Source organism: Anabrus simplex, chromosome 6 (genome assembly GCF_040414725.1).
Source record: "Anabrus simplex isolate iqAnaSimp1 chromosome 6, ASM4041472v1, whole genome shotgun sequence".
Lineage (NCBI taxonomy): Eukaryota > Metazoa > Arthropoda > Insecta > Orthoptera > Tettigoniidae > Anabrus > Anabrus simplex.
The window spans coordinates 160,551,147-160,569,322 of NC_090270.1; the positions used below are offsets into that span (position 1 = coordinate 160,551,147).

General features: G+C 37.6%; 1 protein-coding gene across 1 annotated transcript in view; it reads left to right on the forward strand.

Moving 5' to 3' along the window:
* LOC136875911 (uncharacterized) overlaps nt 1-18,176 on the forward strand; it is a 469,584-nt gene that overhangs the window by 267,197 nt on the left and 184,211 nt on the right. The window contains exons 5-7 of the mRNA XM_068228250.1: nt 4,923-5,096; nt 14,746-14,859; nt 16,581-16,710. Coding sequence (XP_068084351.1) covers nt 4,923-5,096; nt 14,746-14,859; nt 16,581-16,710 — 418 coding nt within the window. The remainder of the gene's footprint in view (nt 1-4,922; nt 5,097-14,745; nt 14,860-16,580; nt 16,711-18,176) is intronic.

Genomic DNA, 18,176 nt, shown 5'->3' on the forward strand with positions numbered 1-18,176 from the left:
CCCTGCATAATTTGTGATTAACTGTAGATAGGATGTCCACCTTCTTGGATACTAAAGGCGTGCATTATTCGAACTTGAGACGGGGAAGATGTGCTTTGCTACATATGCAACCCCCATCACACATGAGTGGGACGTGTAATCTAAAATGCCCGAATTTGCTCCAATTCTGTCGACAAGGATGATGGGCATCGAGATCGATTCTCGTGTGCTGCGAGCTGTGCGCCGTCCCAGTAACTATGAATGTAAGCTTGATAGTTATCATCAGCAGTTCTCACATGGAAACGTGTGTTACGATAAATTTTGTCAAAAAGCTAGGGAAGCACTGCACGTTGAACTATGAGCTCCTTGATACCATTAACGTAAGTGAAAACAGAATGTCAATACCTATCTTAAAGTGTTCACGAGTTATTCCACGTGGACTTCTTAGCCGAATAACCCGTATAATTTGTTAATAACCGTAGATAGGATGTACACCTACCTGGATACCTCGCAACCGTTGTCGACAGGGTAGCTTGTTGTGATGCAGACCGGGCCGAACGTGTTCTGTGACGATTCTTCTTCATTGATATTATGCGTTTGTAAGTGCTGGATCATCCCAGAAGTATTTCTGCCGACGTATTTTACTTCTTTTGAACAAGTAACACAGCGGTCTGTGCTATGTGACATCTCTTCAAAACAACCGACATCCACGACTTACGTTGCGTTTCGGACATAGTCTTCAAGTTGTCGCGAACAATTAGACACAATTGCACATTGCACCGTTATATATACAAGTAGGGCCTACCTAATTATGACGCGAATACTTTATAACATTGTAAGGAATTATTTCCTTCGTCACCAAAATATCGGCAAACACGAGCAGTGGTCGTATGTTATTGAATGTAGGGTCTGATAACGATGTACACTTACCTGTCGAAAGAATTGGAGCAAACTCAAGCATTTTAGATTACACATTCCACTCATGCGTAATGGTGGTTGCATATAAAGCTAGGCGTATCTTGCCTCGTCTCGAGTTCGAATAATGCACGTCTCTAGTATCCAGGTACGTGTACCTACAGTAGCCGTCAGTTTCTGTAATTAGCCTATTCATTCGTGTACCTACCAGTGCATAAAATGCCAGAATTAGTATCCTTTATAATTATGTTATACTGCGTCAAAATATACCTCGGTAGAAATGAACGTCCTAGTCGCTTGTTGACGCGTATTTACGGAATGGAGAAGGCGCGTGGTTTGCTATTCGCATACTCGGCACAAACAATATTCAGCTCCAACTACCTGTAGACCTACGACACGCTGCTTGCCACACAATGCGGGGAAAACGCTCTCGAGATCTCTCGAAATTTCTCACGAGAAATAGTGCCTGCACTAGTCTCGAGAAATATCGAGAAATCTCGAAACCTTGTCTCAGACTGCCCATCACTAGTCGTGACATATTCTGTGTTTGTCTGACAAAATTAATTAAAACACAGTGATAGGTCGTCCATTAAATATTTTCCAACTTCCCTGCTATCTGGTAGAGTAAAACAGAATTTGAAACTGACGTGCCTAAATGGCATTCTATCAAAATTCCTGTACATGGTAGCAGAGATCATACAAATATTATTATTATTATTATTATTATTATTATTATTATTATTATTATTATTATTATCATATGTTACATATAGTGCCTCTACTTTTATACACACATTTACTCACTCTCAGTTAAAATGAGATACCATTAATAAATGAATGCATGATATGGAAGATATTTAGATACGGTACTTGATGCCAATATGATGAGTTGGGCCTGGATTTATATGAACTAAAATTCCTGAAAATATACATTAAAAAGTTATAAAATATATCTACACTATAAATAACATAATATGCACTTAAGAAAGAGTTCATTTATTTCAGATTCACTTGTTTACTGTGTGCAGAATGAATGTTTATTGTACACGACTACAAGTTTTCCAAGGTTTTCTGGCGTCAAACTTTGGCTGTTGTCTGTTAAAATACTAAGTTTTTAGGCTGAAAATTATCTTTCAACACCAGTAGAAATGATAAGACAATCAACATTTTTGTGCATTGGCACAGAAATTTCAGAACACCCGTCAGGCAAAGATTTAACCCCACACGTATACTGGTTGATTGACTCGATCTTTCCTAATCCTGGATTTGAAGTAAGCACCTTATCCAGTTTCTCTTTAATCTTTTAACCAATTTTCGTTGGGGCAGTACTTAAAGAAGTTTTATTAATAAGTTTGAACGGTTCTTAAGACTGTCACTTTTCAGGAATTATGACTGTACAATGTTTTACACTTTCTGCAGTTATCAATCATCATAAAACCCTTCTTGGGACCTGTTGTCATTGGTCCTCCTAATAACCTTTTAGAAATATGAAAAAAGGTGGTAAATATACCATAAAAATTGATAATCTGGTCTTTGCTTCTAGCTAATCCAGTGATCCCCTAACCATATACGTACCCTGAATTGAAATGTGATTTCAGTATGATAGCCAGTTCCGATCACTTTCCTCCCCCCCAGTTTAACAACAAGTGGTCTCCTTCTAAGACTGTCCACTATTCAGAGGTGTCAGATTATTGGAAGTTTCACTGCAATGTGAATTAGATTAGGATGAAATACTTGGAGGGCCTTAGCTGCTTTCAGCATATATCTATGGATCTGCATCTGTAACCATCACAAGCACCTTAGAACAATTGTTTTTTGTTTCAGTTGGCCACGGTAGTTGCAGGGCATCATTAATGAAACTTGCTATTGTACTATGATTAGTTCTTTCAAGTACGTTGCATGCTAGAAGATAAGGTTTTCCAGTTTCATGTAGGCAGAGCTTATCAACTATGAAGTTTGCTTTCCTTTGACAACATATATTTATGTACTTTGAATTGAGTCAATGGTTGACTTGTACAGTGATAGTAAATGGTTTTTCTCAAGTGTTGATTCTGACTTAAATGAAATATTGCTACAAGCTTTACAAAGGTTGGTTGAAAATGTGTTAAATTTCAGACTTGGCTTTTACCTGAGTAAGAAGTAGTTGCTTCTGTGGTGTGTTGTTCTTCACTTTTGATTGGATGTGTGCTGTTGTCTTAGAATGTTGTTCAAGTTTTAAAAAATTCTCATACTTCACTCATTTTTGCATATTAGGCAGAAAACACACTGCCATCTGCTTTAATAAAATTCTCCTTATGTACTGTATGTTCACAAAAACCTTATATTTCTGGAACTAAGTTATATGGAACACTTAATGTTACACATTTATAAGGACCTGCTAAACTGAATAATTTTCAAGGAACAGATTTGGAGTAGACTTGACTAGTGGGTGGTTGGTAACTGGGGGAGTTGTGACCAACCTGTCTGGCATAAATCTCTATAGGTGTCTGGTGGTGGTGAGGACTGTGAGGCAGGTTCTTTTGGTTACCCCCGAAAAAATTATCCTGTTACTTAGAGTTGTACCATAAGGAGAGTTATTTGAAATATATGCTAGAAAGAAAGTACAGTACTGTATATCCATTACTCAGAAGATAGGAAAAATTATTTCTTAAGGAATGTCCAATACATTCAAAACTCTATTTAGGACATTGAGAATAAGAAATATGTGAATACCGTCGGAATATGCACTAACCTTCAAAATACACACTTGAACATGTGCATATGCAGTTTTCAAAATCCAGGCCCTAATGATGAGGCAAAAATATCTATGCTCTCATGTGTTCACAGTCTTGGAATATAATTAAAGGAATTTGAATTTAAAACAACAGGTGACTTAAAACATCTTGCCTGAATTCTTGAGGGCAGAATTGGGCTGTTTGGATCATAATTCTGGGCAGTTTAAGTGGAAGATGGCTATACTCACCACCAATAACTTATTCGTCTCATGATGTACAGTAGCCTACCGGTATTTGAAGTTCATTGGAATGTGATTGGTTCACTTCATCATGGCAGATGAAGCATGAGTTAACTTTTATAAGTATAAATATAAGTATAAGTATAGTGTATAAGTACTTTTAAGTATAAGTGTAACTAAATTACCTGGCATTTATGACAACAGGCGACTTCATGTTAGATATATAGAATAAGGTACCAGTAGTTTCATATCCAGCAGAGAAAGACTGTCACTTTCAGGAATTAAACTCAATAATGTTTTATACTTTCTGCAATTATTATAAAACCTTTCTGGAGACCTGGTGACATTGGCCCTCCTAATATCCTTTCAGAAATAATAAACAAAGACAAAGACACCTCCATACAGGCCATGAAGGCCCTTGGAGGAGTGGAAGGGAGAGGCTTTCACCATTGTTAACCGCGGCACATGATGGGGTAGAGTGGTTAGCTCTACGCCCGGTCGCCTTTGCCCCCAGGAATTAACCTGGTACTCATTTTTGGTGTAGGCTGAGTGAACCTTAGGGCCATATGCACCTCCGGAAGTAGAAATCTCGTTTCTTAAATTTTACGACTTCCTGACGGGGATTCGAACCCACGTCCTTCTGGGCGAACCGAGCACGCCTTTACCGCCTCGCCAGGCAGCCCCTTTCAGAAATAATAGGTGGTAAAATACGATGTTAATGTCATACTAATTGCCTTATCCAATCGTAAAAGTTGATAACCTGGTCTTTGCTTCTAGTTAATCCAGTAATCCCCTAACCGTATACCCTGAACTGAAATTTGATTTCAGCATGACAGCCAGCTCCTATCCCTTTCTTCCCTGCAATTTAACAGCAAGTGGTCTGCTACCAAAGACTGATGATGTTACTTAACATAAAAAAATTCATGGGATAAATAAGGCTGTGCCTCTGGCCCTAATAAATAAATAATGGAATGAAGCAAAGAAGTAAACAGGCTTCTAATGATAATAAACTGTAGAATACATTTTGCTTAAGATTATCATGGTCTCCACTCATAGACTTGTATTCTTGTTCCAGGTGTCAGCTCTCCACGGCAGTCTGTGGTGCCTCAGCCTTTACCATCACCTCAGACTGTAGCAAGAAGCATCCAGAGTTCAAGTTCACAAAGTCAAGCTCATGAACATGTAACAAGCCTGGTGGGCATCTGGGGAGAGATGCTTCTGCACGACATTGCCTCGACTTTGAATCCAGGTGAGTGCTGGTTGAACTCACTTTCACTTGCCTCTGCCTCCAGGCAAGATGGCCGTGAGGAAAGCTTCTGTTTATGTAACCATGACTTATGATGCTCAATAGTATCTGGTACTAATAGTTTCAAGCATCTCAAGTGCCAAAGCCTCTTACTGATATGGACTGATGGTGCCTGTCTCTTCTAATACTTTCCTCTATACTACCAGTTTCTAACCCTGATTCCTCAAGAGGCTATTATTCTCTCACTGTTTGTCACTCACAGGAAAATAAAACAAAGAAAAAATTGTATATGTCCTCTAAAGTTTGACATTTTTCATGCATAACAATACATTTTTTTTGGAAAAACACAAATGAACTCCTGCTTGGACCATAAGAACTGCAGTTCTATATGTCTATTACTTTGCAGTCATGGATGGCTCTATACTTTGGAACTTGAGTGAGCAGAAGGTGGACAGGTTTACAGCAGTTTCATAGACGTGGTGAAAATTAGGAGCATCATGGCATAACAGATCTGTTTGAGGCACTCTATTTTATGAAATACTATACAAAGCAAATACTGGACACACACTTTGTTAAGCATGTGAATGACTGGTGGCAAGTTGCAGTGGCACTGCTATGGGGGTAAAGCTGCTTTTTTCAACCAGCATTGCCTGGCCACTTTTTGCAGCTTCATTTGTATGTTGTAAAAAGTACCACAAAATTAAAAATAATAGAAAGTAAGGCCCAAACCGTCACTAATTCTCCCCACCCCCACACCACCCCCAAACAGCCAAGTATACAACCCCTTACTGTTAGTACTCCTTAACTTCCTCAACAACCAACCAAACCCACTTCAGAGTCACTTCGGTGGACCGAGTAGCTGAGGCCCCTGAAAAACACCAACCCAAGTATCAACCATCCTTCACACCGCCAAGATGCCCCACCCCCACCCTCCATGAGAATGTAACTTCTCACTTCCTCAAATAATCAATACTGGTCTTCAACACCACACGGTCTTCCTAGTACATAAGATGAAGCACTGGTCCCCGGAGACGAGGCGGTGCACACACCATACATGCTGCATATTAATAATGCTATTTAAAATTAACATCCGCACACCCACGTCAACGTAAACCCATGTTTAATGAAAGTAGTCGTCACTGCAAACAACATCGGCAACAGCCTCACTGTTCACTGACCAGCAACATTGGGTGTGGTCAGCGCTTGGATGGGTGACCATCCAGCACTACCACTTACCGATACATGTAAACAGCTGTGCTGGTCATGTTCACTGAATGTACAATATTTTCTTGGGCACACAACACATGCTAGAGTGCAACACACACATACAGACAAAACAAACACACCTATGGAGTTAAGCTACACTGGGAGTGGTCATCCACTGGATGGGTGGCGAGCACCCATACTTTCCAAACTACAATACAGCACTAAATCACCTATACTGGATAAACTTTAAAATTTAAACAATTAAAACACAAGACAGCCTATAATCATTACAGACTGACAGAGGAGCTCTGATGGGAACACCGGTATCGGTATGTCACACACCGCCTATCTCCCAGAGATAGGTGGAACATACAGAACCTAGGGGAAAGTTAGGTGGTCTCTGAGGAAACCATTAGTCATAGGAAAGGTAGGGGCTTATATCTTTCAACATTAATGGGAAATATTAATCAATAGAAATGTAATGTTTACACTCATATTGACTCAACATTCTATAACCATCAGACAAAATTCAGGGTAACAAACGTGGTTCTAGTTAATAATCTGTGTCAGAAAGAGGGTGTTACCTTCTAGAAGGCTGAACTAGAGGAGTTAAATTTCAGGGTCAACATCAAGGATAGGATAGTGCTAATGGGCGATTTCAATGCGAGAGTTGGAAATAGAATACAAAAGTGTGATTGTAAATGTGGGGAAGATATGGAAGCTAGTAGGAATGGGAAGCATTTGCTGGACTTTTGTGCTAGTATGGGTTTACCAGTTACGAATACATTCTTCAAACATAAGGCTACTTACTGCTACACATGGGAGGTTAGGGGCACCATATCCGTAAGAGACTATATCTTAACCAACATTGAACTCAGGAAATCTGTTAGGAATGTGCAGGTTTTCCAGGGATTTTTCAATGATACAGACTGCTATCTGATCTGTAGTGAACTAAGTATCTCTAGGCCTAGGATACAGAAAGTAAACTCTGTCTGCAGACAAATAAGGGTAGAAAATCTCCAGGATGAGAAAATTAAACAGCAGTACATGGATATGATTACTGAAAAGTTCCAAGCAATGGATGGTAAACAGGTTCAGGATATGGAAAGAGAATGGGTGGCACACAGGGATGCTGTAGGAGAAACAGCAAGGGATTGTCTAGAAACAACTATGTGTAAAGATGGGAAAAACCAAACATCTTGGTGGAATGATGAAGTGAGAGCAGTTTGTAAACATAAAAAGAAGGCCTTTCAGAAATGGCTCCAAACGAGGACTAATCCAAACAGGGAATTGTACATAGATGAAAGAAACATAAACAAATAGTAGTTGTTGAATCCAAAAGTCATGGGAAGATTTTGGTAATAACCTGGAAAGGCTAGGTCAAGCAGCAGGAAAACTTTTCTGGACAGTAATAAAGAATCTTAGAAAGAAAAAGGAAATGGATAGTGTTTTGGGTAATTCAGGTGAACTCATAATAGATCCCAGGGAATCACTGGACAGGTGGAAGGAATATTTTGAACATCTTCTCAATGAAAAAGTAAATATTTCTGGTGATGTTACAAACAAAAAAGCTCATTGGGAGGAGGACAATTATGTTGAAATTACACTTGATGGAGTGGAAAGGATGGTAAATGAACTCCATTGTCATAAATCAAGACATGAAAATTGGTATTTGGAATCTCCTTTAAAAATAAAGAAAAACGTTTTTGTTTTCGGAAAATCCTGTTAACATGGGTGAAAAAAGGTGAAAAAAGGGTTGAATACCTTGTATGTGGATACTTATATCTCGAAAACTGAACATGTTACAGTCATGAAAATTGGTATTTGGAGTCTCCTTTAAAATAAAGAAACACACATCATTTTGTTTTTGGAAAATCTACTTAAGGGGTGGTGAACAGGAGTGACAAAGCGGGTGAATTCTTAAAATGAGTATATCTCAAAAATGTAACATGTTACAGATGTGAAAATTCGTATTTGGAATCTCCTGTAAAAGTAAAGGAACATGCATACTGTAATTTGTTTTCTGAAATTCCACTTAAGGGGAAGTGTTAAAGGGAGTTAACTTTTAAAATGAGCATATATACAGTATATATCAAAAACTTAACACGTTACAGACATGAAAATTGATATTTTTAATCTCTTTAAAAAAGAAAAGTGACGAGTATTTGTTTGTTTTCAAAAAAACAATTCAGTGGAGGGGGTGTAAAAAGGACTGAAAAAGGGGTTGAATTATTTTTATGTGGATAATTATATCTCAAAAACTGAAGATGTTACAGACATGAAAATTTGTATTTGAAATCTTTAAAAATAATGAAACATGAACTTTTTTCCTGGAAAATCCACTTAGGTGGTATAGTGGGGGAAGGACTAATAAAGGGGTTGAATTCTTTTTATCTCAAAAACTGAAGATGTTACAGATGTGGAAATAGGTATTTTAAATCTCCTTTAAAAATAAATAAACATGTGTTTTTTGTTGTTTTTTTCGACTTGAGAGACATATACAGTTCTGTGTCGCACGGTCATCTTAGCCCCAAAAGGCAATACCACAAACGTGGTTTACAAAGAGTTTCTGGGGTATATGAAACTCAATTTTTTTTTGGTGAGTTTTTATACTTTAGAGATTTTCAGATTTCATCTTAGTATAGTACCAAGTACGATTACTTTCATCAAATTACAAAATCCACGTGAGTGAAGTAACTGGTAGTAGAATAATAAGATTAGCACTGAGTGTTAATAAGATACCTCCTGATTGGACAAAAGCAGTAATTCCACCTAACTGGGAACAGGAAGGATTGCAACAGCTATTGAGGTACCGGTATCTCATTGAACAGTATACCAGGCAAAGTGTTCACTGGCATCTTGGAAGGGAGGGTGCGATAAGTGCTTGAGAGAAAGTTGGATGAAAACCAGTGTGATTTCAGATCATAGAGGGGCTTTCAGGATGAGATTTTCAGTAGGTGTCAGGTAATTGAAAAATGGTATGAGAGGAATGGACAGTTATGTTAATGGTTTATAGATCTAGAGAAGGCATATGACAGAGTACCAAGGGTAAATATATTCACTGTATTCAGGGAGTATGAGATTAAGGGGAGATTATTAAAATCAATCAAAGGCATTTATGTTGATAATTGGATTGCAGTGAGAATTGATGGTAGAATGAGTTCTTGGTTCAAGGTACTTACAGAGGTTAGACAAGGCTGTAATCTTTCACCTTTGTTGTTCATATTTTACATGGATCATCTGCTGAAAGATATAAACTGGGAGGGATTCAGTTAGGTGGAAATGTAGTATGCAGTCTGACCTTTGCTGATGACTTGGTCTTAATGGCAGATTATGCTGAAAGCCTGCAGTCTAATATCTTGGAACTTGAAAATAGATGCAATGAGTATGGTATGAAAATTATCCTTTCTAAGACTATGTCAGTAGGTAAGAAATCCAAAGGAATTGAATGTCAGATTGGGGATAGAAAGCTGGAACAGGTATATAAATTCAAATATTTAGGATGTGTGTTCTCCCATGATGGTAGTATAGTAAGTGAGATTGAATCAAGGTGCAGTAAAGCTAATGCAGTGAGCTTTCAGTTGCGATCAACAGTATTCTGTAAGAAGGAAGTCAACTCCCGGACCAAACTATCTTTACATTTGTCTGTTTTCAGACCAACTTTTCCTTACAGGAGTGAAATCTGGGTGGACTCAGGATATCTTATTCATAAGTTAGAAGTAACAGTCATAAAAGTAGCAAGAATGATTGGTGGTAAAAAGAGGTGGGAACAATGACAGGAGGGTACTCTGAATAAGGAGATAAAGGCTAAGTTCGGAATGAGGTTGATAGATGAAGCTGTACGCATAAACCAGCTTCGGTGGTGGGGTCATGTAAGGTTAATGGAGGAGGATAGATTACCTAGGAGAATAATGGATTTTGTTATGGAGGGTGAGAGAAAAAGAGGGAGACTCATCTCTGAAATAACTCATCTCGGAGACCAAGATGATGATGGTTAGATGCCGTTTCTAAACGAATGAAAGATAAGAGCTATAGAACTAAACAAGGCCACAGAATTTGTTTAATTACAAATAGACGATTGTGGCGGTGTTTAGTAAATTCACAGATGCTTGCCTTCTGAACACTGAAAGGCATAAGAGTCTATAATGAAGATATATGTAATGACACTGTGTCTCCGAAGAGATACTGTTAACTTTATTACAGTTCAGTTTTTTGTTCTTTCTGTTGAGGAAAATGTTGGACCTGTACTTATGATAATATAAAAATTATTTATTCATGGTATAATATCAAATCAAATCAAATCAAAATCAAAATCTCTTTATTTTCAAATGAGGTGTCTACCTTGGTGGCAAATGGTACACTAAAATACATTATTGTCAAGCACTAAATTTTAAATTAACAAGAGAAGAAGAAAATTTTGCTAGAATAGAATAATATACAATTTACGCTAACAATTTTTTCTATTAAACAAATAGATCATCCTTAATAAATTGATATTGTTTACAAAATTCTACTTATAATATCTCCTATACTTACAATCATAGTCAACTCATATACAGTATGTGGAATACTTCAAATAATACTAGGTAACTGGTATAAGATTAAAATTTACATTGCATTTATTTACTTTTTTTTTTCACCCATTTTGGAACCTAAGTAGCACAATGACCTGTTGGGTCTTAACCAGAGCCCCTTTTGCCACCACTTTTCAGAGGTTATTGTATATAACTGGGTTTAGTACTGTAGAGAAGTGGGACATGGGCTGACTGGACATCATTCCTTTCGAACACTATGTACACATAATATTTGCTGCACTTGTTTAATACATACCTTTTACATTCATTATGGGAAAGTCTTTCCAATTTCTTGTTGTTTTTTCCTTCCATTTTAGCATTATTTTGATCACCTTTTGCTAATTACATTAAATTTTCACTGGTCATTAAAAAACTGTTTTATTCATTCTCTTCTGTAAGTAAGAGATAATCATCTTCAAGCTCTTGCTTTGAGCACATTAGCATATTTAATCTGATCAGAGCAGCTAGAGGCCACAATTCCACGTGCCACAGTTATGCAAAGAAATAATCCTGTTGATAGACATTTGCCTTCCTGCTGTTTCCTGGTATGCTTGAACATGAATGATGTGATAATCAACATGTGCTGGAGTTACAGGAATAATTCCACAAACATGAGGCATTTTGTTACTTTTTTCCCCTTGTCTTTCCTTTTTTTTTAATCATCATTGAATATTTGTTGTTCTGGTGGAGGTAGATGAGAGATTTTACGGTGCCTACATATTAATGGTTTATTCCAGTTTTCAGATAGAGATGTGTATATTTGGACTTGTAGATTAGTGTGTTTTTAGGTCTTCATTTTTTACCAAATGGTGTTATACATGGCTTTTCACTATCAATTTCGAGGTATTTCATGTAGTTACTGTAGTGCTGATGAGATTTGTTTATATGATTGCCATGGACTGAGTAACATGATATTAACCTTTACAATCATATAGGAAGCCTCCTCAGATAGTACTTTTGGCCAGTATTGCTTTTTACTGTCTCTTATTGTGTGTTATTGCAAAGTTGATAGACTCTATTTAGAATCTGTGACCCTGTAGTAAAATGTGTATCTACCATATTCTAGTAACATTCTAAGGTTAGTGGATGCACATATTTTCTATGCTCAGTGATTGTGTAACACATCTCTTTCTTTCCACATTTGATGCGATAATGTACAGTACCAGTAACTCTAAATTTTGTTATGACCTATGCACTGACCTCAGTTATTCATGATTCTATACTTATGACAACTTCCTATGATCCTAGAAGTATAATTATGTAGAACCTCTCTGTGGTCAGCTATATCCAACAAGTGACAAGGGGGCTGAAATGCTCATAAGTCATAGATTTTAATATCTTCTATATTGATGGTGATGAGTTTTTATCAGTTTCCCAGCTGATCCTATGTGAACATGCTAGATAAGATATTAATGGTGATCATAATATTAATAGTTAATTCACTATTTTCAGATGTGTATGACTGTTTTCCAGTATGTTGTGCTTTTAAGTTCTGTTTTGTTGCCAAGTGGTGTTACGCGTGGCATTTGATAATCTATTTTTAAATATTTCAATTAGTTAGTGTCTCTTAGGCTTAGGAATGTGGTGACTACATTACCATAATCAGCCAGCCGAATTACTCCTGGGATAAAGAGTAACACTTCATCCTGCCAACAGCCTCCTTGGAGGGCAGATGAGCAGGAGAACCTCTTATCCTTGGGATTTTTTAAAAATTTGTGTGGCTGTTTCTAACCGGGTTAGTGGCAGACCCTCTGATGAAGGTGGGTGGCATCTGCCATGTGTAGGTAACTGCGTGTTATTGTGGTGGAGGATAGTGTTATGCGTGGTGTGTGAGTTGCAGGGATGTTGGGGACAGCACCAACACCCAGAACCCGAGCCATTGCAATTAACCAATGAAGGTTAAAATTTCTGACCCGGCCAGGAATCGAACCCGGGACCCTCTGAACTGAAGGCCAGTATGAGGACCATTCAGCCAATGATTCAGACATCCTTGGGATGAGAAATCATCTCTAAAAGCAGAAGAAACTAAGGTCAATGGCATGAGAATGTAGAAGGCAGTGGAAAACCACTTCATTAAAGATCTTGAGGGTATCTCAAGTGTAGTAACCATGCTGAGTTTTGCTACGATGGTGATTCTACTGATCATAGAAATTGGAAACCATGATCCAGGATGGGAGGGAAAAACAGCAGCAAAGTTTCTACAGTCATCATCATGCAAAATCCTCACAAGGTGAATGATAAGTTCTTTGCTGGCACATGGAATGTTAAAACTCTGCTTAGAACTGGTAGACAAGAAGAGGTGAAGAACAATGAGAAAGAGCAATTTAGATGTCCTAGGGATACTGTATGTGAAATGAGATGGGCAGGCAAGGGAGACTTCAGGTCTGAAGACTTTGGAGTAATTCACATAGGCAGTGTCAAAACTGGAAGCAATGGAGTAACCATTGTATTGAAAGAAAAATGGGTCCACAATGTAGAAAACCTTTACCATATTAACAACAGAATTCTGATGATAAAAATAAAAGCTAATCCAGTAGATTTGATAATAATACAAGTATACTTTCCCACTACAAATGGTCAATATGAGGAAGTAGAAGACATAGATGAACAAATAGAAGAAATATTTGAAATACCAGTAACAGATAAGAAATCAGATATTATTTTGATGGGTGATTTTAATGCTTCTGTTGGTTCTCACAATAATACATAAGCTGGTTAGTTCAGCTTGGATGGGAAAAGCACTAAAGGCAAAACACTGCTAGAATTCTGTGAGCATCATGAGTTGGTAATGGCAAACACATGCTTCGAGGTTCCCTGAAAAAGGCACTGTACTCAGAAGGTGCCTGAAGATAAGAAGACATCAAATTAATGATATCATATTCAGACAGAGATATAGGAATCCAGTGAAATCCTGTCATAGTTACCCAGGGGCTTAAATTAACAGTGACCACATTATTGTTGCAGCTAAGAGAAATATAAGATTTAAGAAGCATGAAACATTTAAGCAGTAGAAGCGATGATTAAATAAACTTCAGGTTTTTATTGTGGCACAGAGATTCAGAGATGCAACTAAAAGAATAAGTAATGAGCCCTTGGGTGGGAAAACATCAGAAGTTGTTTAGAGAAAGCTGCCACAGAAGTCCTAAGTAAAAGAAAACTGGAACCAAGGAAGCAGTGGATGACCCAAGAAATCCTTGAATTTATTAAAAAGAGGAACAAATTAAGACATATAGAACCTGATCAACATAAGCCTCCAAAACAAATGATAACAGTGAGATGTCACATGGAAAAGGGTAACTAGATTAACGAAGTAAGTAAAGAAATTGAAGATTAGCTGAAGAAAGGGAAACCTGATAAATCTTTCAGCTACAAGCAAAGAACCATGGGCAACATAAAAGAGCATAGAAGGTAACTTGACCATTTCAAAATGAAAGAGTATGTGACTGATGGAATGCTGGAAGGAATACCTCGAAGATCTGTATTATGAAGCAGAAATTACTGACATTGATGGTTATGTAGAAGATGAAGAGCTAAATGAAGAAACAAAGTTTTATACAGCACTCATGGAAGAGATTATCCAGGGTCCGATGTCTAACGATGCAATATAAGCACGTACCCTGTAGCGTATATGGAGGGGTTCTCACTCAGGCATTCGGCTGTGCAGAGTCCTTTGTTTTCATGCAGATATTACTGCCAAGGTACATGGCCCTCCCACACTACAGGATGTGGAGACCGTCTAGGCTTTTAAGCATATTCACACACGTAAGAAGCCACTTTAGATTGATATACACTTCTCAGCAAAACATGTTTATCGAGTCCCCTTGCCAGTGCTGAAAGCAAATTACAGATAGCATTCTTTGTTATCCTTGCAGATACAGTACAATGCTGCAATCGTGCACATCCTGAATGTACTCCTCTACTGGATCAGGGAGTTTGTCGAGAGCTCATGCGCTCGCTACCTTCAATCACAGAAGATTGTCATTTTGGTAAGTTAAATTTTCCATGTACGAATTAAAATACCTGATTCCATTAATAATACTACCAAATTATGTACACTTCATTTATTGCTTAAAATATTTTGTTTATGTTCTGTGAGAACAGGTGAAAGAAAGTTATAATTTCTATAATTACATATAAATAACTTTTAAGCTTCTATTTTTAGGGATTTTCTGGAAAGATGTAAGAGGAATATACAGTGTAACAGGAAAGTAGGCACCTGTTTCAATGTACATTGTTTGTTGACAAAGGGGCTCATCTATAAATATATATATATATATAATAAGAGTTTTGTCTGTACATTGCTTGGAATTAAAAAAAAAAGGTATTCCTGTGTTGGTTGTATCCACAGTAACCAAGAAATGCACTTTTTAATTTTCCCTAATTTCTCTCTCTCTCTCTCTCTGTGTGTGTGTGTGTGTGTGTGTGTGTGCGTGTGTGCGTGCGTGCGTGCGTGTGTGTGTGTGTGTGTGTGTGTGTGTGTGTGTGTGTGTGTGTGTGTGGAGGGAATTTAATGAAAATCGTGGAGAAGGCCTAAAATTTAATTACCAAGCATTTCAGCATGATTTTAATAAGCACTATGGGAACATTTCATTTTACTTACGTTGGTTGATGTGGAAACACCATCTAGCAGTTCTGCGTCAGCTGGTGGTTATTTACAGTGTTGTCCAGTGGCTTGCATACTGCTAATACCACTCAAGTACTGTAGATGTGGTGATTGATGACCTGACTACAGAATCAACATTTACCAGTTCCCGTTTTGCAATTGAAATTGTAATGATTAGCAGTGATGGAACTAACAATTCTATGAATATTAACGCAAGAAAGAGTTTGGGGTTCTCTAATTGTGTGGGCAGGAATCAATACAACTGTGTAGAGTGGGAGCATTACACCACACAGTATGTGGAGCAAATCCTTCTGGAGCATATTGTGCCTATTGCTCCATTTATTGGAGATGGTTTTGCACTAATGTAGGACAGTGCATGCCCACATGTTGCAAGATGTGTGTAACAGTTCGTGGATTTATCAGAGATTCATGTTAAGGTTTGACCTGCTCAAAACCCCAATTTGAATCCTATTGAGTATCTATGGGACCAGCTGTCGAGAAAGATCCATTATCACCATCCTGAGATCCTATAGGAGCTACTGGAGGCTCCCTGGAAGAATGGGAGATGATTCCTCAGGAGGACATCGCAGCATTAATCAGGAGAATGTCTGAAAGGTTGGATGCCATTACTGGTGCAAGAGGAGGTAATACACACTTATAGCACATCTGAGGATGAGGAAAAAAATGTCTGTGAAGTGAAGTGTCAAGTGTAGGAAACCAAAAACAAAGGTGAATTAACTTCATGAGCTTTCCCAAAATTTTCTTGAAGTGTAAATCCATACTTGTTACTTCCGTATCTCTGGCTTAATTTGATCTTTAGTATATAATAAATTATTCTTTTTCATTGTCAGACACTTAAATGAGTACATACCACAATATTTCATCATAGAGTAGTAGATTAAGATCATAAAAGTGACTGGAATTTAAATTAAATCTCACTGTTTCTAAGGAATTGAAGTGTTGCATTTTTTTAAAACTGTTCTGGAGTTTGTATTGTGCTCTGCATAAGGAAATGTAATGAATGTATTAAAATAAATTACCATAATTAATAAAATGCAGTGATACCGTAATTAACCAATGGCTAATGTTATTGTTTCATTCTAGACCATCGAGAACAAATGAACTTGGCCACGGCTTTCCTGGATGGTTCTGATCTGTATGGTAACACTGATGAAGCAACAAGAGCTCTACGGTCCAGGGAAGGCGGAAGGGTGAAACTGGAAGCCTGTACAAGGTTAGTAGATATACCTGAGGATGTATAAACTGGTTTGATTCTTCTCTTACCTAGATTTACCAACTTATGTTTGCTAAATAATTTATAATGATGAAATGAGTCATATTTCACTAAATGTTTTGTAGTAGTTAAGTTAGTTAAGTAATGGAAAGGAACAAACTAGTAACAATTTAGGCCATGTATAGAAAGATATAGAAGGATTTTACTTATATTAACACTGTGGGAACCTTTTCTCCTGTGTTCCTAGTCTTTTACCACCCATATGCATCTTTATCTTTTATGTCTCTTCCTCTGTTTATCCAGGTTTGTTCTTATCCTAGACTTCACATGTCACAAATGAAGATCTATAAAGATGGTCCTCTATTAGTTTTAATGCCCAGTCTCCTGGTGAGCAGACATTCTGGACAATGAGGGGAAAAAATGTGTAGATTGATTATCCTTTTGTGTTTTGATCCTTCCATCTTTCTTTGTATGTATGTATGTACGAACGTACGTATGTATGTATGTATGTATTACTCGTGAAACTTTTAGTGATACCTGGACTCTCTAGTGCTGAATTGGTACATCTCGGCAAATCTTCAAGATTCGTATTGGCAACATTTGAACACAAACTATGCATCGCCGTGAGACATGTGGCGTATACTTTACGTACTAGTACTGTTGTTGTTTACACAGCAAAGCCAAGATACAGAATTCATGTTAGGAGCAAGATTCACATGGATAAATATTATATAATGTTATATAATTTGTGTGTGCCACAGTTGTTGGCTTAAGATAATAAAGGTTTAGAAAAATTCCTATTGATCAATCATACTATTGATTCAATTCAATTTCATTTCCATCAAGTTGGCAGTAATACCAGAACCGGGCTAGCTCCCTCCTCACCCCCGTACAAAGAAGTATCATTAAAAGTTTTGCGAAAATGTATGTATGTATGTATGTATGTATGTATGTGCATAGATGGCTGTCGGCCAACACGTGCAGCGACAGTCCTTAGCGATAATCCAGCCTCACACAGCCCAATTATCCGAGCCCTCTCAAACGGTGACAGTTGTTGATAGCATGCTCTTCTCTGTCGTCAAGGCATGTTTGATAGGGAACACTTCACTGCACAGACTGCAAGTCAACTATGCTACACGAGAGTCCGTATACTGGAGTTGATTCCTCCGCAACCAATCACGTGGGGAGACCTGTAGCAACAATCCAATGGGTCTGAAACTTTGATCGTTTACATACCTACATGGCGTCATTCCATATCTTGAAAATCAACACAAACGACCAATGCCTTCATGGTGTTGCAATTTCCATTTTCTTAAGTGTATGAACTGACTTGAAATTTTAAGTAGTAATCTAAAATCAAAATCAGGTTTCATGCTAAAGTGTTGACATTTTTACAAGAGGTTTCTTCCTTGCATGTTTACTGAAAGTCTTAGTTATTGGTTACGCTCAGAACTAGGTTAGATTTC